The sequence below is a fragment of the Anser brachyrhynchus genome, assembly GCF_964034855.1.
Source record: "Anser brachyrhynchus genome assembly, chromosome: 1".
Classification (NCBI taxonomy): domain Eukaryota; kingdom Metazoa; phylum Chordata; class Aves; order Anseriformes; family Anatidae; genus Anser; species Anser brachyrhynchus.
Window position 1 is genome coordinate 185,722,689 of NC_137694.1, and position 23,909 is coordinate 185,746,597.

The 23,909-nt window shown below is 39.5% G+C and overlaps 1 protein-coding gene and 1 long non-coding RNA gene across 2 annotated transcripts in view; one reads left to right on the plus strand and one right to left on the minus strand.

Moving 5' to 3' along the window:
• The window catches only part of TRPC4 (transient receptor potential cation channel subfamily C member 4), a 160,044-nt gene that overhangs the window by 59,895 nt on the left and 76,240 nt on the right, over positions 1–23,909 (plus strand). Inside the window, exon 2 of the mRNA XM_080575860.1 lies at positions 3,880–4,284. Coding sequence (XP_080431986.1) covers positions 3,907–4,284 — 378 coding nt within the window. The 5' untranslated portion in view covers positions 3,880–3,906. The remainder of the gene's footprint in view (positions 1–3,879; positions 4,285–23,909) is intronic.
• LOC308187668 lies at positions 4,311–21,294 on the minus strand. Its single transcript, XR_013944848.1, has 3 exons — positions 19,030–21,294; positions 18,857–18,945; positions 4,311–17,815 (listed from the first exon to the last, which is right to left on the minus strand). It is a non-coding gene; the product is annotated as an uncharacterized lncRNA (long non-coding RNA).

Genomic DNA, 23,909 nt, shown 5'->3' on the forward strand with positions numbered 1-23,909 from the left:
AGACATTCCTCATCTCAGCTGGCTACTCCCAGCTCTTACAGCTTTCATGGTATGCCCTTGTAGATGTCATATATAACTTTGCATGTGACAGCATAGTATACTTGTCACACAAAACTATCTGTAGATAAAACCAAAATAAATATTTTACTTCTCTAAACGCCTGTGAGGTATTATATTTATAGTACATATCATCTTCCAGCAGTGTACTGCATCATCAGTTAATCTTAACTTTCTAATTGCATATAAATGTATATTTTTAGTTATGACAATCTTATTTAAGGATGAATATTTTCAGGAAGTGTTGGGGTTGAGAGAAAGACTAGCAGAAGAGAATGACTATGTCTGTTTAGGAGAATGACAATGTCTGTTTGAGGTATCTCTTCTGTAAGAGAGAAACTACGCTTAAATCTAATTTTCCCCATTTGAGAATCATGAAGAGGTAAACACAAGAGATTCCAGCAAGCGTTTTCCTTAGGGCTTATTGTGAAGCAATATAAGAGCCTCTTCAGTCTTTTAAAAAGAAGCAAGCAAACAAACAAATAAAATTATACTAATGCAATCATAATAGATCCTGTCTGTAAATCACAGTACTCTTCTTCTACCATAAACATCTCTATGATGCCCAGTTTCACTGATCCAAATTAGTTTCTGGTTTAACTACCAATAAATGAGTAGGCATCTATGCATCTATTCTTTCCTGTTCTTTCAAGAGACAGGAACTTTCAGCAATAGTGTCAAAATTGCAGTCACTCATTTTTCTCCAGGGGTCTTGAGGAACTCTCTGTAGATATTAAGAAACTGAACAATATTTGTGCAATCCTACATTCAGCAAAAATCAGGGAGTTATTCAGCTGACCAAGTGTAGGTGTCTATTTTAGCGTAGTATGTACAGACTTCTAGGCTAAACTAAATTAATTGACTAGGACGACATTTAATTATCCTCTCTCACAAACATCAGAGAGACTCTCACAAGTCATAGCATTAAGCAAAACTTCTCTGTGGAACTGACAATTAGGAATGAGACCCCATGTGAGACCTAAGTCATCCTGATCTGGCAGATGGAGCCAGGCAGGATGCCCTTCAGCATCCAGCACCAAATGCCTGTTTATGGGCAATGGAATGGAGCCCTAAATCTCCATAGCTGTAATGAGAATGTAGCACCTTATCTTTTAAGTAGATATCTACACGTAAACATCTACATTTAGATTTGTTAAATTGGAAGTGATTTTGCACATCCTTTTTTTCTTCTTGAACCTAAAAAGTAAGAGTGAAAGACAAACTGTTAAATAAATGTATTAAAATAAGAATATGCTATATCTGTTCCAGGGACATAAAAATGTGCAATGGATATGTGTTCTACATACAGTGAGTTTACCAGAACATAATCAACTGGCTGTATAACCTCTAGTAGTCCATGGTGCAGACAGATATCACCTTCAAGGCAGAATTCAGAAATATTTTGGGTGCAAAGTAGTGCAATTACTTAGTTGCTGTACGTGGATTTGGAGGGAAATTCTTTCTAATGTATCTCCTTTGCTGCTACATGCCTGCCTCAAGTCCTGTTGATCTGCTCCAGAAAACGAAGAAAACAACTTGGTAACAGCCTTTGCACTTACTTCTCCTTGAACTGCATATGGAGACTGGAGCAGATGAATCACTGTTTCTCACAATGGCTACTGAAATTTTTGATCAACCAAAACCTCACATAGTAAAAATAAACACTGCATTTCCTAAATTAGATTTTGACAGAAATTTGTATGATTTTTAATGACAGAAGGAAATGGAGGAAGAGTCAGTGTGTTAACCAAACTTGCATTGTCAGCTGAGAACAAGACAAGAAACTATAGTTTTCGTTGATTAACAAACTAGAGAGGTGGGCTTCTGCAAGCCTCCTGAAGTTCAACAAGGCCAAGTGCAAGGTCCTGCACGTGGGCCAGAGCAATCCCAAGCACAAATACAGGCTAGGTGGAGAATAGATTGAGACCTGACCTCAGAAGGACTTGGGGGTTTTGGTTGATAAGAAGCTCAACATGAGCTGGCAATGTATGCTTACAACCCAGAAAGCCACCCATATCCTGGGCTGCATCAAAAGAAGTGTTTCCAGCAGGTTGAGGGTGGAGAGTCTCCCCCTCTACTCTGCTCTTGTGAGACCCCACCTGCAGTACTGTGTTCAGCTCTGGGGCCGTCAGCACAAGAAAGATGTGGAAGTATTAGAGTGAGTCCAGAGGAGGGCCACAAGTATGATCAAAGGGCTAGAGCACCTCTTCTGTGAAGACCAGCTGAGGGCCTTGGGGTTGTTTATCTTGGAGAAGAGAAGGCTCCGGCGATACCATATAGCAGCCTTTCAGTATCTAAAGGGGGCCTACATGAAAGCCAGGGAGGGACTCTTTGTCAGGGGGTGTACTGACAGGATAAGGAGGATTGTCTTTAAACTAAAAAAGGGTAGGTTTATATTAGACATTAGGAAGAAATTCTTTACTAGGAGAGGGGTGAGGCCCTGGAACAGGTTGCCCAGCAAAGCTGTGGATGCCCCATCCCTGGAAGTGTTCAAGGCCAGATTGGATGGGGCTTTGTTCTAGTGGGAGTTGTCCCTGCCCATGGCAGGGGGGTTGGAACCAAACCATTCTATGATTATATGAAACTCTTCAGCCATTAGTGGAACAGCATTTTTTGTGTGTGTGTGTCTGCTCTGTTCTTTTAAGTCAATCTTTTTCTCTCTCTCATTTTTTTAAGGTAGTAGGTACAGTCAGGATAAATTGTTCCTGTTAGAAGGAACTATTTTTGCAAAGTTCTTGCACAAAATGTACAGACCAAAAGAGGCATTAAATGCTTTATCAACTGCAAGACGTTAGAGTTGCTTTATAGTTGCAGCATCTCAGTATTCATTCTAGTTTAGATTTTAACAGCGCAGAATCAAAGCCATGATCTTTATCTACTAGTCCTTGTGATTTTATCTTATATGGCTTTTGTTTTTCCTTTCATGCTCTGAATTCTAATTTATATGTTAGCAAGTACTGGCTGGAAAAGTACTTTGTGTGAATGTTTTTCTTTATAACATATGAGACTGAATCAAAATCTTAGTAGGAAAGCACTCCATTGAACTGTGGAATCTGGGTCTAACTATCTCAGATAAGTCAGGAGAAACTAATTTAGGTTTAAGGGGTATTTCAGGAGCACTCAGAAAAATTAAAGTCTAAAGCCATTCCAACTCTAACTTATTCTTTCTTCCCAAGCTAAAGATTCAGACAAAATGGTCTGTATTCAGTGGTCCACACACAACCACCAGTGACACTTGGGTTGCATGGGGTATCAAAGATATGCATGCAAGTCATAAATGTGAAAGACCCATGTCATAATGGAGTGCTGGTGGGGTAACTAGTGTATCTCAAAGAGGACTAGGTACCTTTAAAACGGCAGATGAAACAGCCTCTAAGTGACATAACTGTTACCACAATCAGGCTCAAAAAGTATAAATGCCCTGTAGTAGTGGGCAGCAGTAACTGTGTATGAGCATACTCTCAAGCTGTGTTTAACGTGAGGTAGCAGAATTTACTATAGAAATAAAGGATGAAGTGGGACTACACATTTGGTGCAAAATGCATTATATCATCTCATACTACATGTTTAAGGGATATATACACATGAATGATGTGCTGACATGCTTTGGCTTGGTAAGTTTGAGCAAGATGGTTACATGTTTTTCTTTTGCACATTTTGTTGGTGATCTCACAAGGGTTTTTTCTGGATACTTCTTAATGTTATGTTTATTTTCAACATCAGTTTATTATGATTTTTAAATACTTATATATTGAAAATATTAATTTGGTGTACTGTACCCCAAAATACATTATTATTTTATTCTTTCTTTTCATATTTCAGAGATAAAGTATTAGAATGGCATAAAATATGGCCCAGTTCTACTACAAAAGAAGTGTCAATGCTCCCTACAGAGATCGTATCCCTCTTCGTATTGTACGAGCAGAATCTGAACTGTCCCATTCAGAGAAAGCCTATCTGAATGCCGTGGAGAAAGGAGATTATGCCAGTGTGAAGAAAGCTTTAGAAGAAGCAGAAATTTATTTCAAGATCAATATTAATTGCATTGATCCTCTGGGAAGAACTGCACTCCTTATTGCAATTGAAAATGAGAACCTTGAGCTAATTGAACTGCTCTTAAGTTTTAATGTATATGTGGGAGATGCTCTTTTGCATGCCATACGAAAGGAGGTAGTTGGTGCTGTGGAGCTGCTGCTAAACCACAAGAAGCCCAGTGGGGAGAAACAGGTATGTACCGGGTTTGCTCTAGGTTTGTAGTCTGCTCTGATGAAAAGAGAAGAATTTGCAAAGGGAGTACACACACACACACACACAAAGTCAACTGTCATCCTTGCGCACAAGTATTTCAAATCAGAAAATCAATGGTTTTGATACTGTATTTATTTCTTCTTAGACATCTCTCTCAATAAGTCAAATCTGCACATGTCCACAGGTTTATTGGCTTAAGGTAGTTGTCACTTGAGACTTCCAACAAGTAAGGATAAAAACATCTTGCATCCTTTTTACACTCTCAAAACACTCTTTTGGAATAGCGTAGTAAAAATAAATAAATAAATAAATAAAGGCAAAATTCTTCAAGTCAGAGTCTTGCAACCAGGATAAACTCACTCAGGAAAATCTGGAAGTTGATAAAACTGTTAGGTTTTGCTTGTGAAGACGCTGACATGGTTTAAAAAAGTAACTCCCCACTGACTGCCACCTTCTGAGCATAGATTGAGCTAAGACTGCTCGAGACTGCCACATAACTCCCTCGTTTTCTAAGCCAAATAAAACACATTTGCTTCTATTTCAGCAAGAGTTTACATAAACTTGCTTTAGTCTGCACTGAATTTGCACTGAAGGCAAATGCAGGGTCCTGCACCTGGGGCAGAATCACCCCATGAACCAATACAGGTTTGGAGCTGACCTGCTGGAAAGCAGCTCTGTGGAGAAGGTCCTGGGAGTCCTTGTGGACGGCAAGCTAACCATGAGCCAGCAATGTGCCCTTGTGGCCAAGAAGGCCAACGGTATCCTGGGGTGTATTCAGAAGAGTGTTGCCAGAAGGTTGAGGGAGCTGATTCTTCTCCTCTACTCAGCCTTGGTAAAGCCACACCTGGAGTACTGTGCCAAGTTCTAGGCTGTACAGTACAGGAGGGACATGGACAGATAGACAATGATACAATGGAGATCCTGAAGCAGGTCCAGCAGAGGGCTACTAAGATGATTTGGGGACTGGAGTATCTGTCATACGAAGTGAGGCTGAGAGAGCTGGACCTGTTTAGCTTGGAGAAGAGCAGACTGAGAGGGGATCTGATCAATGTATGCAAGTATCTGAAGGGATGGTGTCAAGAGGATGGGACCAGACTCTTTTCGGTGGTGCCCAGCAACAAGGCAAGAGGCAACGGGCACAAACTGAAACACAGGAAGTTCTGGCTGAATATGAGGAAACATTTCTTTGCTGTAAGGGTGACAGAGCACTGGAACAGGTTGCCCAGAGAGGTTGTGGAGTCTCCTTCTTTGAAGATATTCAAAATGCACCTAGATGCACTCTGTGCAATATGCTCTATGTGACCATGCTTGGCAGGGGAGTTGGACCAGATGATCTCCAGAGGCCCCTTCCAACCTCAACCATTCTGTGATTCTGTGGTTCTGTGAATTAGGCAAATAATGTTCATGCAGTCGCTTGTCAAGTCTCATCTAAAGAGAAAGGAAAAGAAATGAACAGATGAGAAGCAATGACTTTCAGCTAATATGAAGGTATCACCAGGGAATGACTTATTTTCCAGCTGTTGGGCCATTCTGCCATTTCATTGGTTATAAAAGATATTTGTGGGAAATCCTTATTCATTCAAAGATGCAAATCATTCCAAAGAGAATAGTACTGTTAAGACATGGTCTATTGGAATTAATTACGGAAATCCTTTGAATCATAGATTCCCTTGAATCATAGAATCATAGAATGGTTTGGGTTGGAAGGGACCTTAAAGACCACCTAGTTCCAAACCCCTTCCAACTAGACCAGGTTGCTCAAAGCCCCATCCAAACTGGCCTTGAACAGTTCCAGGGATGGGGCATCCACAGCTTCTCTGGGCAACCTGTTCCACTGCCTTACCACCTTCAGAGTGAAGAATTTCTTAAATTCTGTGGAGGTTTTAATGCCTCCGTGTAATGGAGGCATCTCTCTGCTCACTGGAAGACATGACCCAATTAATCAGAACTTCAGCCCTGTCTTCAATTTATGGATGATGACATAACCCATAAATTCTGATATTCTTAAGACTATTTCAGGAGGAGAATCCTTATAAGTAGTTATAATGCTGTGTTCTATTTTCCTCTGTTTCATTTTTTGTATATTACAGTTACTGTATGAATGCATTTCAATGAATAATAAGTTGAAGTGATTAGAGATCTCTCAGATAATGCATACAATAAAATTTAATTACAGTATTATGTACTTGCTATAGGTAGAATTGCAGATGATAAGTGAGTGTATAATTTTTGCTGATAAAATAACATGAATTATATGATCTTTTTGTTATGGAAAGAAAGAAATATAGTAGGTCTTTGTACAAATGTGAGTGTCTGCCTTATCTTCTAGACAGTAAAAGTAGAACTCCTTTATATGACAACAGATTTATGTCAGAGAAGGGGAAGAGAACTAGATTCACCTTGTTTTGGGCTTACTTTATTATTTCTCCACTGACAGTACAGATAAGAATACAACAAATGGGACTTCTCTATGTGAAGTACCAGAACTCAGAAGGTTCAGTGCAAAGCCCGATGCCAAGTCAGTTAAATCACCTGTGTCGTCATTCTCCAGCCTCTGTAATGGAAGCCGCCATTTGCAGAGCAGTTTGTTTCACTGAGCAGTAGCTATCCAAAGCTGTGTTTCATCTCTGATCTGGCTGCCTGGGATCCCCTTACCAATGGAGAAAAATAGAGATACCCGGGGAGGAATTCATGCTGCCTTTCCAAATTACGTGTCTTAAAACAGCATAAACCACTTTTTGGACTGTAGAGAGAGCCTGCATATTTATCTTGTACTAGGCTCTTGATTTCAAACTATTCTTTAGATTTTCAGGGCTGGTGTGTGCAGGCTCCACAATATAAGAAGGACATGAACTATTAGAATGTATCCAAAGGAGGACAACAAAGATGGCAAAGAGTCTAAAGGGGGAGACGTGGGGAGCGGCTGAGGTCATTTCGTTTGTTCAGCCAAAAGAAGAGAGAGACTGAGGAGACTCAGTCCCCTCAGAGAAGAGGAGACTGAGGTGAGGCCTCATGGAGACCTGCAGCTTCCTCACGAGGGGAGCAGAGGGGCAGGCGCTGAGCTCTGCTCTCTGGGGACAGTGACTCAGTGCTTGAGTACAAATAGTAGAAGTTCACAGAATCACAGAATCATCTAGGTTGGAAGAGACCTCAAAGACCATCTAGTCCAACCTCTGACCTAACACTAACAAGTCCTTCACTAAACCATATCACTAAGCTCTACATCTAAACGTCTTTTAAAGACCTCCAGGGATGGTGACTCAACCACTTCCCTGGGCAGTCCATTCCAATGCCTAACAACCCTTTCGGTAAAGAAGTACTTCCTAACATCCAACCTAAAACTCCCCTGTCGCAACTTTCGCCCATTCCCCCTCGTCCTGTCACCAGGCACGTGGGAGAACAGACCAACCCCCACCTCTCTACAGCCTCCTTTAAGGTACCTGTAGAGTGCGATAAGGTCGCCCCTGCTACAGCATACTATAGAAGACAAAAGATAGGCTTACCTGTTGAGTACATACTACACTGTTAAATTAGGCGCAAACTGGTCCAAAGTGGAGGTTAGCACTCTGGGCTCAAACTTAAAAATATTTTTTCAGTGCCACACTCCAAGACTGGATGGTATGAAGAGTACTGCTTCTTTTTCTCTTCCTGTCTTTCCTCGTGGGATAACAGTTTTAACATCCTCCTCACATTTAACATGGCAAAGTGTTTACAAAAGCTAAGTAATACTCTTTTTTCACAACAGCATTTGCTAAGGGTCTGCCCGCTACTGTAAAGCATGAAGAATAATCACGAATCACTCGAAAAGTAACATCTCCATTTGTGTCTGTACAAGGCTAGGCCTGCCCATTGTAAATGAAAATATTGCCTGCAAGCTAGTGCTTGCAAAAAATGACCTTTAAAAAAGCTGTGATTATTTGCATGTTCACACCTTTGTTTGCACTGGGGACCCCACCAACCACTAAGCTTCTATGGGTGTCATAAATGTAAATAATAACATTGGTTCATTTTTAGGAACAGTTCATGATGAAGTGAATGCAGATATAGATTACATTTCTGCAGTAAGCATTTTGCTGCATTGAAGCAGATAATACTGAATATTTAGCATAATCAAAAGCAGCACTCTGGCTGAAAATTCATTAAAACGGACTAAAGATATAAAATCTGGATGCTTAGAATTATATACTAAAACTTATATGTTCAGTATTCAGAAAGAAAGCTACATTTTCCCTGGAGAATAAAGTTCCTTTCAAAACTCTATTTCAAACTTTTCTTTGATTACTTTTGTAATTTGTAAATATTTGCCATATTGTTTAGATGATGATTCATTTTCAGACTCTGTACTTTAAATAGCATGATATCTTTGGTTTTTTTCTCCTTTGTGTAAAGCTGGTCATGTGTGGTAAAATCCCAGCCCTTGATGTTAGTGGGGGTTTTGCCACTGATTCAGTGAGGTCAAGATTTCACCCTCTTGCCTTTTTATTTTTTATTTTTGTTCCCCTTGAAGAGAAGTTATTTGCAGAGGAGACAGATGAACAGGGAATTAGAAAAATGTGTGTGTTAAATATTGCCAAGTTCAAGAAAGAGTTTAGATTCCCAAATACTTTATTGGTGATGAAAGTTACAAGCATACAAAGAATAATATAATAAAAAGTAACAATATTAATAAGCATGACTTATGATTTACAGTTAAATCAATTAGCTTTCACTGTTTTATATTAATGAGATAATATCCTATATATGAGATATAGCTAATTTCAGCTTCATCTTCATGCAATAATGTGATAATATTTGTAAAACTAAAGGATTTTTAAGCATAGGCTTTCATGCATAATTCAAGATTTTATTTGCAATAACAGAAAGCCAAAAAAAAAAAATTTTATTTTGCTTGTGGTCAACAGAAAGCTACAATTCTTTAAGACAGTTGAAATGTCTTTTGAAAGAATTATTTTTCTCCAAATTTTGATTCTTTAAAACATTTAAATATTTAAAAAGAAAAAAGAAAAATCTGTAAAGAGATTTTAATTCTTTGCCTCAGTCTTTAGTAGTAGGACCAGTCATTCTCTGGGTGCCCAGGCCCCTGAGTTGTTAGATTGGGACAGGGAGCAGAATGAAGCCCTCAGAATCTAAGACAAAATGGTTAGTGACCTTCTACGCTATTTAGATTTACACAAGTCTATGGGGCCAACCAAGGGTAATGAAGGAGCTGGTGGAAGTGCTCACCAGGCCACCTGACACCATTTATCAGCAGTACTGTCTATCAGGGGATAGTCAACTGGCATTTAGCTGATTGAATATTGAGCCAGCAGTGTCTCAGGTGTCCAAGAAGGCCAACAGCATCCTAGCTTGTATTAGAAATGGTGTGGCCAGCAGGATTAGGGAAGTGATCGTCCCCCTGTACTTGGCCCTGGCAAGGAAGCACCTTGACTACTCCGTTCAGTTTTGGGCAGTGAGGCCCTGGAGTATGTCCAGAGAAGGGGAACAAAGGTGGTGAAGAGTCTGGAGAACAAGTCTTCTAGGGAACAGTTGAGGGAACTGGGGTTATTTAGCCTAGAGAAAAGGAGGCTCAGGGGAGACCTTATCGCGCTCTACAGTTACCTTAAAAGAGGCTATAGCAAGGTGGGGGGTCAGTCTTTTCTCCCAAGCAACAAGAAATAGGACAAGAAAAAATGGCCTCAAATTGCACCAGGGAGGATTAAGCTGGATATTAGGAAAAAATTCTTCACTGAAAGGGTTGTAAAGCATTGGAACAGGCTGCCCAGGGAAGTGGTTGAGTCCCTGGAGTATGGAGTAGTTTTGAATCCTTTTAGGCATTCAAAGAACATGTAGATGTGGTGCTTAGGGACATGGTTTAGTGGTAGATTTGGCAGTGCTACATTAATGGTTAGACTTGATGATCTTAGAGGTCTTTTCCAACCAAAATGAAATGAAATGATCCTAATTATAACCAAGAATAAATGCATTTAATTAAAATAATGGTATATTCCTTCATTTTTGTAAAAATTTTCCAACCATTATCTTCAGATTTGGAAGTGCCACTGAATCTTCATCTTTAATGTTTCCCTTCTTCAAAAAAATAAATAAAATAAAATAAAAATCAAATCTTGTTAAAACTTAATATAAGCTCTGCAGTCTACTGACCACTCAGCTATTGGGAGCTACTTAATATCCATAAGTGATGTGCTTTGCATTTCAATGGCCACAAAGGTTATAGTAGTTTTAAGCTAATTATCAATACATGGATACATCTGGTGCCATCTGGTGACTACAAATGAGGCATGTATATTTAACAGCTTTGAACTGTATTTGACTCCTACTGTTATTCAGTTTTTGAGTGAGGTTTTTATGGTATACATCAACATAACTAAGGAAAAGGTTATTTGTCAACTGCATTATATTTTCTACACATTTTAGCTGCAGCAGCTGCTACAGAGCATGTAAAAGAAAATACAATTTAAGGTGAATGAATTGAAGAAACTTGCCCGAGTACTTTTAAATTATCAGTTTTTCAAAGCCATATGTCCTGAATTATCTGCCAAGACACTTGTTGCTTACCCTGATAGTCAAATGCCAAATTAAGAAGGGAAAAAGACCACTGTTCTTTAAAAATTAGTATCTGTCAGAAATATTTTTATATTATTAAACCACGTACAGCATCATCCACAGATCGGATGTGGGTTAGGAAGCACAAAAAAAAAAAAAAAAAAAAAAAAAAAAGGAGTACAATATCTGTATCTAAACCACAATATGCTCTGCTGGTTGACAAACCCAGGCATCAGTCTCTACCTGGGTGGCTGACTGCCTAGATATGCATTTATATTCAGGGAAGACGATAGCAGCCTCCTAAGGATGCTACAAAACACAGAAGTGAAACTGAAGTTGTAGTTATTTAACTTGAATCTATGTAGCACCATATTACCTGACAGTCTAGATTTAGGGCACTGGAACATAAGTGCAGTGTTTACAGGCATTGTCTGGCTAGCAAAAGCACATGGTAGTGCCTCCCTGTTTACTGTTAGAAAATGATCTTGTGACACTGTCAGTATTTTGACAAGTGGACACCCTGGAGATAGCTTTCTGCAGGTGTCTGAAAAAAACACCAGGCTAATGCCAGACTAGCATTCACAAACTTAAGGGGCTTGCTAGTGGAAGGAGTACTTCAGGACAGGGAAAGAAGTGATCACAGTGGCATGTTGCTGGCTCACTCATTCCATGGTGTGGAAATCGATTAACATGAAAATGTTGCTGGGCACAGAGGGAGGGTTGTGGCAAGGAAGTTGGAGGGTGTGAGTTTCTGACCTCTGCAGCACTTTTTCAGTCCGTTTGGAACTGAAATTTTAGTAGCCAGCAAAGCAGCCTGGGTAGTACATCTACTATACAGCAGATTGCTTGTTGTGTGGGTGGCTGGATGCACTGATCAAACATCACTCTTGCATTGTCCTCAGCAGTGATGCTCGTGTCTTCAGTGAGACATATCGCTGTCTCCTGTCCACTGTTCTGTTTCTCTATTAATAGGAGGATTTTTTTCCTTGTACATTAGTTCCTCATACATCACCTCTTCATTTACATGGTGTCCTCTCATGGTACATGATACTAAATTTTTCTTATCTTTTGTGTACATACTTTCTGAAGCCCTAGATTAGGAAATGCTTGTCAGAATTGCTTCAATTAATTCCACCTTTGCAAAAATGTTGTGAGATGTGCATTTCATTTACAAAAGGGGGAAAAAATAATTAATTAGAAAAAACAAAACTCAAACCTCAAAAACTTCATATCTACAGAATGAGTTAAATACACTCAGCACGTGTCTTGATGAAGAGCCTATTGCATATTGGTGCCAGAGACGAGGTAAGAGTCTGGCATGTGTTTAGGAAGTGGTAGAAGATACTGATACCTGAATTAGCATCTCAACACCTTTATAATTTTTTCTTGCCCTTTCAAGACTACAAGTTAGTGAAGATGAAGATGATTGCAGCAGGGCTTGTCAATGCCACTTGGCTATAGTGGACCTGGAAATGTCCACCCAACCACCCCAAAGTAACATATATTCACTTTACAGAATCCTCTTCCACGACCCCACTTCTTTCTATGCCTTCTACTAACCTGGTTAGCTATCATTTAGGTTGCACTCAGAGCTCTCTGTTCAAGTTTCTGATTTCACTACAGTGTTCTGAGACTCCCTCAGGAAAAGTATAAGGATAGCTACCATTTTCTCTCCAGGTAGACTCGTGAGCAATGCTTCTTCCTCGGTTTTTAAGGACCTCTTCAAGTAGCTTCTCCAGGCATGGTAGACTACAACGGGCATACTTCTGAGCAGCCGAATAAAAGGGATAGTATGTTTTAGCCTTTATGACTAAGCGAAAGGACTGAAATTAAAGGGATTAAAGTTTGGTGATGGGGGTTAGGACAGCAATCTTGACTGTATGTTTTTATTTTACACAGATGTAGCATCTGGCAGAGATAGGTGAGATAAGTATTCAAGAAGATGACAGCTCTGATACTTTTCTTACTAGATGTGAATCCAGCCATCTAACTCAGCCAAACATATATTAATGGTGCTGTATGCCACATGCACAATGCTTGACATGGATATTTTATCTATGTGTGAACAAGAGGATCCAGGACACATTGGAATTCTGGGTCCCAGAGCATGGTGTGGCAACACCTTCACTCTGGGAGGCCCTAATCCATCGTCCCACATTTGGGTGTTGAAAGAGCTAGAAGACAGCTACAGCAGGGTCTGGATAACTCCTTGCTCTGGATGACAGGCAGAGCAGCACATCAGAGCTTGCTCTGGCATTTATGTGTATTAGCAACCAGCGTGTACTCCTGGACAGGAAGAGTTGTGCCAGAGGATCAGCTGGCTGTCCCAGGACTTTTTATGAGGTGGGTTGAAGGGACATTATTGTGCTGTCACAAGCTAAAGTTATATTTTATAAATCTTGATGTCTTTAGCTGATTGATTATTATTTGGAGCGGGGGAAGGCAGAAGAGAAGAGGAGGTGTTGACAAAAAAAGTTGTGTTTCACTTGACTCTATTGCATGCAATTCTGATTAGAATAAAACAAGACTGATCATATGTTCAACATTTGTTTTTTGTTGTTGTTGTTTTGTTGTTTTATTTTGTTTCTTTTTAGCAATGTTGCCATCTAGTTTGGGGAGGAATGCAAGCATGTGGGAGAACAGCTAGGGAGAGGACTGGTCCCATGAATGCATGTGTAAAGAGTGTTGCACAGTATAGTATCTAAACCACTGAGGCATTGTGCTACTTGGATGTTCAGGCACTCACTTAAACTGTCTGGGCAAGGACACAAATAGCAAAGCTAGGCAGCTTTTCAGGCAAAGTGCCTTCAGTCTGGCAGCATCCCAAAAACAGATAAAAAGTCTAAAGGTGAAAAATCAGGAAATAGCATGAAAGCAGCACAGAGCCTTAAGAGTCGTTTTCCTTGATTGAGATGGTAGCAGCCTAGATTTGACACTTCTTTAATAGCTTCTGGGGCTGACAGAGCTCTTGGCTCCTGAGAAATTCCCCACATGTGGCCTCATCTCCCACTTAGTAGACTCTTAGTAGACCCAGATTATTCAGTTAGTTTCAGTCCATTATTTTCCTTTCAGGCCAAATGAGATGATATCATTGTCCCAGCTCTGTGTTGCCCCACAGCCTGGTGGTGTTTGGGGGTTGTACCTCCTCATAGTAAAAGTGCAGGTCATGATGGAGAGGACCAAGTAAATATGTACAGGTTGTAGGCCTAGCTTACCTGCAATGGACTTTAACCACAAAGATGTTGGATCTGATATTTTAAAAGGTTATTTCAGATTTTCACCTAATTACAGAACTGGGACTTATTTTGATGAAGCTGGGGCAGAAAGAGAAAGATTTTATGAGTACTGCATGATGCCTTGTAGTTTTTCTTATGTTTCTCCAGTAACTTTGGAAAATATCAGTCACAGTCACTTGTGTAATGCTCTTCATCTATTGAGATTAAAGCATCCCTTTTGTTTTGAAAATGTCTCCCACAAAAGTTCATGAACTAAGTGCCTTTCTGAATGTTCTGATTAATGACAGTCTAGCTAGTAAGGAGTATGGAGGAGGCAAGCAAAGCTATTCTGTAAGACTTCAAGTACATAGGCTTGAAGTGGAATGTGAGGACACAAAGTTGAATCTTCCCGCTCTAAGTGGGTAGATGAGTGTTTTTTTTATTTTTTTTATTATTTTTTTTTCCAGTGGCATCTTATTAATTGAAATTCTCTGGCAGGTTTTAAAATATTGATAGACAGAGATGAATGGGAGAGGCTGTGTAAAGTATAAATCAGTTTATTAATGAAATTGATATAGAAGCCTATCCACATATTCAGTCTTTAATACAACATTTTGGGCACATGAATAAAAAACATGTAACTCTTAAGGAGAAATGTACCATAAAGGCGTAAATGACTAATTGCACAAGAGATGGAGATATGGATTTAGAAAAGTAATGTTCTTTGATTCTTTTTTAGAGAGAACTGTTTTCAAGTTCAAAAAATAATAATAATTAAAAAAATAAGCCACAAGTGACATTACATCTTGGCAATAAACTCACATTTTCTATGTTTATATGCATCAGCGGTAGAGGAGGTGGCTGTATAGAAAAAAAAAAAAGTGACAATCACTAAAGAAAGACTTCAGAAGCTGATATTGGTGCCATCAAATAGAGCTGTTGGCAACTTCAATATTCTACAATATGTACCCATCACCTGGTAACAAATGCTAAATCATAAATTCCAAATGTGAAGCACTGTCAAACAAACAAACTAAAAAACAAACAAACAAAAAATAAACATGCCAAAATATGGGGGGAATGTGATAGTTTCTTGAACTGTACAAAACGATGAGCCATTTTGTTATTGGCAATATACATATTGCAGGATCCTTAAAACTAGATTATTGGCGGGTAGCAATATCAATGGTAATTTAAACCAAGTATAATCTAATCCTCCATTTTAGCAGTTTGCAGAATTAAAAAAAAAAATGATGATGACAAATATACATTTAGTTCAAAGACAATTGGTGAACTAAACTTCTACCCAAACTCTAAATGTTATCAGTTTGGAATGATTAAATTATTTTCTGTCATTATTCACTTGCTTTTTCACACTTCTTGATTTTAACTTATCCTGCAAATAAAAGCACTTTTCTACTGCAAGGAGATGCGTGAAGATTAGCCATAAACAATTGAAAATCTAAAATATATTAAAATCTTTAGAAAATTTAAAATAAATCAAAATCTCTAAAGGATTTATGCAAAAATGAGATCTGTAGAAAAGTCATATTTCTTCTCAACAGTTCCCATATTCAATGCTGTCTTCCTTTCCCTTCTTTTTATATTTGTTGACTGCCATTTTATGACACTCACCCAAGTTTACTATCAGAATAGGGACAGCATACAAATATAAAACAAACAAACAAACAAACAAAAATTCCAAAATCGCTGCCTTCTACAGTTATTAGACCCTGTACTGTCATTTTCCTAAACCCTCATGCCTGGAATCCATTTGCCAAACCTGCCTGCCTTTACTTCCTGTTAACTCAACAGCTATGCAGACAGTTTTGACTAAAGATTCTGATACTTTTGATGCTTGAAAACAATCTAAAAACCCAGCTTTGACACCAGTCTTATAAATCTATTAAAAAAAAAAACTGAGAGGCTCAACAAACAAAACCTTCTTTGACTGAGGTAAGGTCTAGAAATGCACACAGCCAATTACTTTTCATTTGGCTGTGCAAGTCAACTTTTGAAGTTAACAAATACATAAACATTCAAGAAGCAATGTAAATAATCCACTGTCTCTTCTGACTAGAGCAGCTTCTCAGAGGACAATTAATGGTCTTGTCCATGATGAGATAGACTAAGATATGCATTATATATAAGCAATATGTATACAGGTATATTTATGTAAGGGCTGGGATGTCCAGCTCATGATTCAGATTCCTGAAGCTGACTGCAATGTACTACTAGAGCCGTGTCTTTGTGAAGAGATGTTTTCTGCCTCAGGACAGCCTTACTGGCCTCCACCTACCCTGCCGTCCAAATCTGTGTTTACCTTAAGCTATGAAAAATAGTTCTCTAGACCTTATTGACTGAATTGACCAGGGGCCCAAATCGGGGGCTCACAAGTTGTTACCAACTGATATGTGAGGCATTCTAGAGACATCTCAGAGATTAATATGGGGCTGGAAATTACAACACAGAACCTCTGAGAGACCAGTGCCTGTCTGGAGTGGCAGGTGGAAGTCAGACAGGACACCTACAAAGATATCTGCAATTGCACCTACATGGGGACAAGTGAGCTGGGTCCTAGATTTGCACTGGGTTTAATGGAAGCTCAAAAACCTAACTCATATGTAGACACTATAATTAAGTGTTTTCAACTGGAGATAAATCCCGTCCTGTAGGTCCATCTACCACATATCCTTGCTCTGACAATAGCCAATGAAGAAGCCCAGGAAAGATTCTAGGAACAGGACTACTAGAGAGACCTATCCTTGGAAGAAACATTTTTTTCAAAGGCACAGCAAATCCTCATGGATGCAATCTTCCAATCCAATGCTGCAAAATGGTTTGCTGAAATTGTTTTTCAAAGAACATTTCTAAAGAGTTCTTCCTCATCTGTGAGCCATGTGCTGAAGTGCATTTGCTCGGAACTTGTCTGTGGAGATACCTTCTAAATTAGTTATATGCAAGGAAAAGTAGCATTTGAGGGACTGTTTCAAAGTGACTGTCTTTGAGAGTCAGCCATGCAATCATCAAATTGGTCTTTAAAATGAATGGCTTTCCAAGTCTTCAACCATGGGAAAACAATATGAAAATATAAAATCAAAGAAACAAAACAAAGCAAACAACAACAACAACAATAACCACAGAAACATGCTATTGTTGAGGAGCTTGCTCATGTCTAGCCTTCAACACTCCATCATCAACTTTGCTCTCGTCACAGGGCATCTTTTGTCAAATTGTTCTACAAGTGAAATTTATGAAATCTGATTTTCACATCACCATGTGCATCATGATAGAATTACCTTTGTTTTTAATTAATTATGAATGCTCATAAAAGCTTTTTAAGAAGTTGGTGCTCTCATTATATATATATATATTCTTTGGTAGGTGTGTGTATGATTTTTCTGGTATTAGTATAGTTGAGCTGACACTCCAGAATTTTCTTAAGACCTCAGTCATCCACCTCCAGAGCATTTTCAGGAAATTTGCGGGAATTTATTACTTCTAATATTCTTTCCTGTTAACATTCGGCTGGAACAGCACAACAAATTCAAAAATCACAGTGGGGTGTCTGACAGAGTCCATTAACATGATTACAGAGGCGTATTTTTCTTAGATGACTACCAATTTACCCTGTCAATTTACCAACCACTTTCTGGATGGAAGATTCACGTCACATATTGTACGGATAGAAGTCTTTTAATTGCACATCATGCCAGTGTCAAGATCCATATCTTCCACATCTTCACCCTGGACTGGCAGGAGGCAAAATTATTTCTCCTTCAAATTAAGCTAGTAGAGGCTGGTACCAAAATATTATCAAAGTCCTCAGGCTTGTCACCATGTGTTAAGCCTTCTGCAGGAAAAAGGGAAACCTGAAATATTCACCACCAAAACCTTGTATTTCATGTTATGTACTGGCCCAGGTGTAGTTGAAAATTTACAGAAAATTGAAAAAATTCTGACACTCTTTTATTTGCTACCAGCCTTGTGACATCACCTATAAGCACAAGTAAGCTGGCTGGCCAGTTGAAATTTCTCTTTCCTGTTAATTTAAATCTCTGCTTATTAGTTCTCTGTAACTACCATGTACTTAATAGAGTAAAAATATATTTTCTTAAACAAACACACAAACAAACAAAAAAACTTTTTACATCTTAGAGCATCGCAGAATTAGAATCATAGAATGGTTTGTTGAAAGGGACCTTAAAGATCATCTAGTTCCACACCCCCTGCCATGGGCAGGGAAACCTTCCATTAGAACAGGTTGCCCAAAGCCCCATCCAACTTGGCCTTGAACACCTTGAGGAATGGAGCATCCACAGCTTCTCTGGGCAACCTATTCCAGTGCCTCAACACCCACATTGTGAAGAACTTCTTCCAAATATCTAATATAAATCTACCCTGTTTTAGTTTAAGCCATTCCTCGTCCTATCAGTACACCCCCTGACAAAGAGTCCCTCCCTGGCTTTCCTGTAGGCCCCCTTTAGGTACTGAAAGGCCACCATATGGTATCCCTGGAGCCTTCTCTTCTCCAAGCTAAACAACCCCAAGGCCCTCAGCTGGTCTTCATAGAAGAGGTGCTCTAGCCCTTTGATCATACTCGTGGCCCTCCTCTGGACTCACTCTAATACTTCCACATCCTTGTTGTGCTGGGGGCCCCAGAGCCATACACAGTACTGTGGGTGGGGTCTCATGAGAGCAGAGCAGAAGGGGAGGATCTTAAAGCATCCATCATTAAGGAACTGAACATGGATGAAGTTATCATTAACAAAATGTAGTTGCCAATCCTTTACCTCTCAAAGAAAGTTCAGTTTTTCCATGCCAGCATGGCTGCATAAGCTTCAGTCTCCTCTGTCACACACAAACAAGTCTTGTTCTTCATCTGTCAAAGTTGGAAAACTTATAGTTTGATGGTTGGAAAGTTAGAGCTGCCGCTAAATAACAAACCACTAACTGAGCAACATACCAGAAATAACATGGTTATGAAACTGCTCACTATAATATTTCTCTAAATCCTCTCCATGGTTTATGGGGGTTTTTCTCTGCCGTACTCTTTTGCATTCATTTGTCATAATATTTTGAAAATACACAGAACATTTTTTCCTTAAGTGTTTTGCAAATTTGTCTGATTCCCAATTTATTCTTTGAGTGTATAACCTTTTTAATTTTCTTAGATGTGAAGTTTACTTCCCAGCTGTGAAGATATCTCAAATTAATTTATAATGCTAAGTAATTGCAATCAGCTGTAAAGAAGTTTAGCTAATTCCTGCCCTTCCCTCTGAAACACTTTTATCTCCTAAGCAGTTTGTTGATTTCTAGAGATGCCACAAATCTATTATTCCTCTTTTTTCAAAAACACCTTTTTAAAAACCATCTCTCTCATTCCATAGCCAGCAGGACACCTTTTCTGTTTCTAGACCTGTGAAGCTCAGGAAATAAACAAAGGATCCATTTCAGACTGTTAGAACTCATTTTCTACCATTTTTTTCAAGACCTCCCTGGAGAAGCAAGTCAGTTTCCTTCTGCCTCCCCCACTGAGTCTTGGAGCCAGCCTGGGAGAAGGCAAAAACTAGGGAAGAGCAAGAGCTTTTCTTCTGTGGTGGTTTTGATCTGCTAGAGAGTAGGAAGAGCCTGCAGAGGGACCTGGACAGGTTGGATCAATGGGCAGAGGTCAATGGGATGAGGTTCAACACGGCTAAGTGCCAGGTCCTGCACTTTGATCACAACAACCCCATGCAGTGCTACAGGCTTGGGGAAGAGTGACTGAAAAGCTGTGCAGAGGAAAAGGATCTGGGGGTGTTGGTTGATGCTTACCTGAAGACAGGCTAGAAGTGTTCCCAGATGGCCAATGCCAACAGCATCCTGGCTTGTATCAGGAATAGTGCAGCCAGCAGGACCAGGGAGGTGATCGTCCTCCTGTACTCTGCTCTGCTGAGGCCACACCTCGAGTACTGTGTTCAGTTTTGGGCCCCTCACTACAGGAAGGACATCGAGGTCCTGAAGCATGTCCAGAGAAGGGCTACAAAGCTGGTGAAGGGCCTGGAGCACAAGTCCTGTGAGGAGCAGCTGAGGGCACTGGGGGTGTTTGGTCTGGAGAAGAGCAGGCTCAGGGGAGACGTTATTGCTCTCTACAACTACCTGAAAGGAAGGTGTGGGGAGTTGGGGGTCAGCCTCTTCTCACAGGTAACCAGTGATAGGACTAGAGGGAATGGCCTCAAGTTGCTCCAGGGGAGGTTCAGTTTGGAAATGAGGAGACATTTCTTCTCAGAAAGAGCAGTCAGGCATTGGAATGGGTTGTCCGGGGAGGTGGTGGATTCACCGTCCCTGGGGGTGTTCAAGGAGAGGTTGGACGTGGTGCTTAGGGACATGGTTTAGTGGGTGACATTGGTCGTTGGGGGACAGTTGGACCATATGATCTTGGAGGTCTTTTCCAACCCTAATGATTCTATGATTCATCCTGATGGCTACCTAACCTACAATACACAGCTCTCTCACTCCCTCTCCTCAAAGGAACTGGGGGAGAAGATACAGTGAAAAGGGTCTCAAAGACTGAGATAAGAATAAGGAGATGTCTCACCAATTACTGTCACAAGCTAAGCAGACTCAGCTTAGGGAGAGTAATTTGTTTCCTATTACTAACAGACTAGACCAATGAGAAACTAAAAGCAAATTTAAAACACCTGCTCACCTCATGCTCACCCTCATCCCACATCAACACTCTATCTCTTCCTGCTGAGCAGTGCAGGGAAATGGGGAAGGGGAGTTGTGCTTAGACATAATGCTTTGTTATCTGCTGCTCCTATATCTTTGCTTTCTTCCCCCGTTCCAAACTGGAGTCTCTCCTACAAGATGTAGTACTTCTCGAACTGAAGCTATATGGACTTCCCATGGACAGAAGTTCTTCAAGAACAGCTACAATATGGATCTGTACCTTGGTGTCCATCCATCAGTACTGAGCTGCTCCAACATTGGTCCATCATGGGCAGCAGCTACCACCAGGCCTCTTGCTCCACCGTGGGCTTCTCTACAGGCTGCAGTGTGGAGATCTGCTCCACCGTGGTACTCCATGGGCTGCAGGGGGACAGCCTGCTCCACCAGGGGCCTCTCCACAGGCTGCAGGGGAACTTCTGCTCTGGCGCCTGGAGCACCTCCTGCCCTCCTTCTGCATTGATTGTGGTGTCTTCAGAATTTTTTCTCCCTACATTTTCTCCCTCCTCTCCCAGCCGCTGTTTTCCCCTTTCTTAAATATGCTCTCACAGATGTGCAACTAGCATTAGTCAGCTTTGGCCAAGTACCTTTCAGAGCTGGATGGAGCTGACTCTTATCTAACATGGGGCAGCCTCTGGACTCTTCTCACAGAAGACATCCCTGCAGCACCCCTGTTACCAAAACTTTGCCACATCAACCTAATTTTTCTAACTGAAGCAGAAACACAGGACCTCAGAAAAGAGAATATCAAACATAAACATAGTTAAAATGATTTTGCCTTTACAAACCATTTTGCGTTTCAGAAAATAATCTGTGCATGCATTTAAGAAAATTCTGTTGAGAAGGACCCAACCACGTTTACTTCTGAATATTCAGGAAGTTTTGATATTTGTTTTTTTCATAATGATAACTTTGTGAGAGACTTATATGAGTTTTATTATGATGTGACAGAAATAATTTGAGTTCTCCTTTAATCATTTCCATAATAAGATCTTTTTTCTTCCTCAGATCATATTTTTTTTCCAAACCATTTCCATCTTCTTCTTTCACTGTTGTTGAGTGAAAACAAAATTATTTGCTTGTCATTTTTCATTATGAACACTCAAGGAATGTCCAGAATTCCTACTTGAGAAACTCTTCTTTGTCTTGTTTCAAAAAGATATGCAGTGAGAGAGCAGGTAAGAGTTGCAGAGCTGGAAACAAGCTCAAACTATCCTGACAGTCACTTATTGTGTATCTATTTTCAAGTCATTTCCCACCGTTGCACAAGATATTGACATTGACTGCAGGAAGGACATATCCATCCACTAATAATGCTCACAGGAAAACATTAATTGAAAATGACCATTTTTATGTACAGGCTGTATTTTGGATCAGCTCCCAGACATACAGGGAGGAGAAAAAATAGAAAAAGAAAAAAAAAAAGGAGAGATAAAGTGCTGAAGGCTTTCTCATCAGTCACACCCAACAAATGCATGTCCCAAATCTATCAACTCAAATATCTTTTTCTCTGATTCCATCTGGAAACTGTCATCAATTCATTTTGCAATATTTTCTTTCCATTCTCTACTCCTCTTTTTCAATAAAATAAATCCATACTTTTATCACAGCAGGAAGGATTCTGAAGAAAGTAATCAAACATACTCCTTATAAGCACCGAGAAGAAAACCTGAGTATGAGTAGCAGCCTACCTGGATTTATCAAGAACAAATCTTGTCATAACAATATAATTTTCATTCATCACCAGACAGCAAGCTATGTAGGTTGGGGCAAAGCATATCATACAGCTTGAGTTTTTTAAGATTTCAGAACCTGTCAATCAAAATATGGTCTAAGAAGAAAACCACAATCATAGAAGTTGCCAACAGTCCTCTGTAAAACATGATGAGTGAATCAAACAGAAGGATGAAATGAGCAATTCTGTAAGGGTGTATCCCAATCAATATATTCATTCATGACATTTAAGATGAAATAGAGAGAGGGCATGTTAGATCTGTAAACATAAAACTGAGGGGATCACAAAACTGTTGCAGGACACAAATAGAATTCAGGATGATCTTGGCAAACAAGATAAATGATTTCTGTAAAAAATAAAATTGTTCAGTAAGGAGTACAAGGTTATAAATGAACAGATATAATCAAGTATAAATTGAAATTGAATATGGTTAAGGCAACAATTTTGCATGGACAATTTAAACAAGACCAACAGAAAATGGCTAGACAATACCACGTTGGTGTGAAGAAGTCAATATCACACTCAGTTGCATCAAAAAGGGCACAGAATACAAGTAATGTTAATTTGTCCTCTGTTATACTGAGAAGTGGTAAAGAATGTGCAGAAGGAAATAAGAACCTTCATAAAATTAGGAAATATACCCCGTAAGGAAGTCTGAAGCAAAAAGGGTGTTTAAAAAAGAAAACAGAAGGTACAGTAAAGAAATAAAATATTCTCTGTATCCACATTTTATAGAATGGGTCATTATAGGCTTAACCTGCACAAAGGTAAAACAAATATCAGAAAAGTTACCTGGAAAGAGTGCAACATATCCACTCACTGCTGCAGGCCATCACGGGATAATGCAAATCATCCTTATTTAGAAAAGTGATGTTATTTTCAGTGAATTACTAAATGTTATTGTATTTGTTTATTTATTTATTTTAAATATATCAATACCTTTTGTGCAATATGGCTGGCACAGTAAATGTGGAAGTCATTAGTCCATGCTGTGATTATTGAGGCACAGAAATTGATTTAGCTGTAATAGTATGAGCATGATAAAGCACTAAAAAACTTTATGGCAGTTTCAGTGTAACTGATAAGAGAAAAAAATAAGGTTTTGAAAACCCACCTTGTACTTGGATAAAATAGAATTAAAATAACTCAGACTTGTAAATTGAACTACAAAATTCCTATATATATGACAAGCACTGAGGACAACTTAATGTGACAGGGATTTAGTATTGGCTGTGGCAAGATCCCTGTTCCTTGTCATGTCCCAGCTAAGCTGAAAGCAAATTTTCAGCAAAATAAATGGACGTGATATCACGTGGTATTCTAACTAACTGGGTGTGGAGTGTGTGTGGGGAGGGAGTTAACCCTTGTGAACAGGAATGCATATTATCAGCAAGTAAAGACAT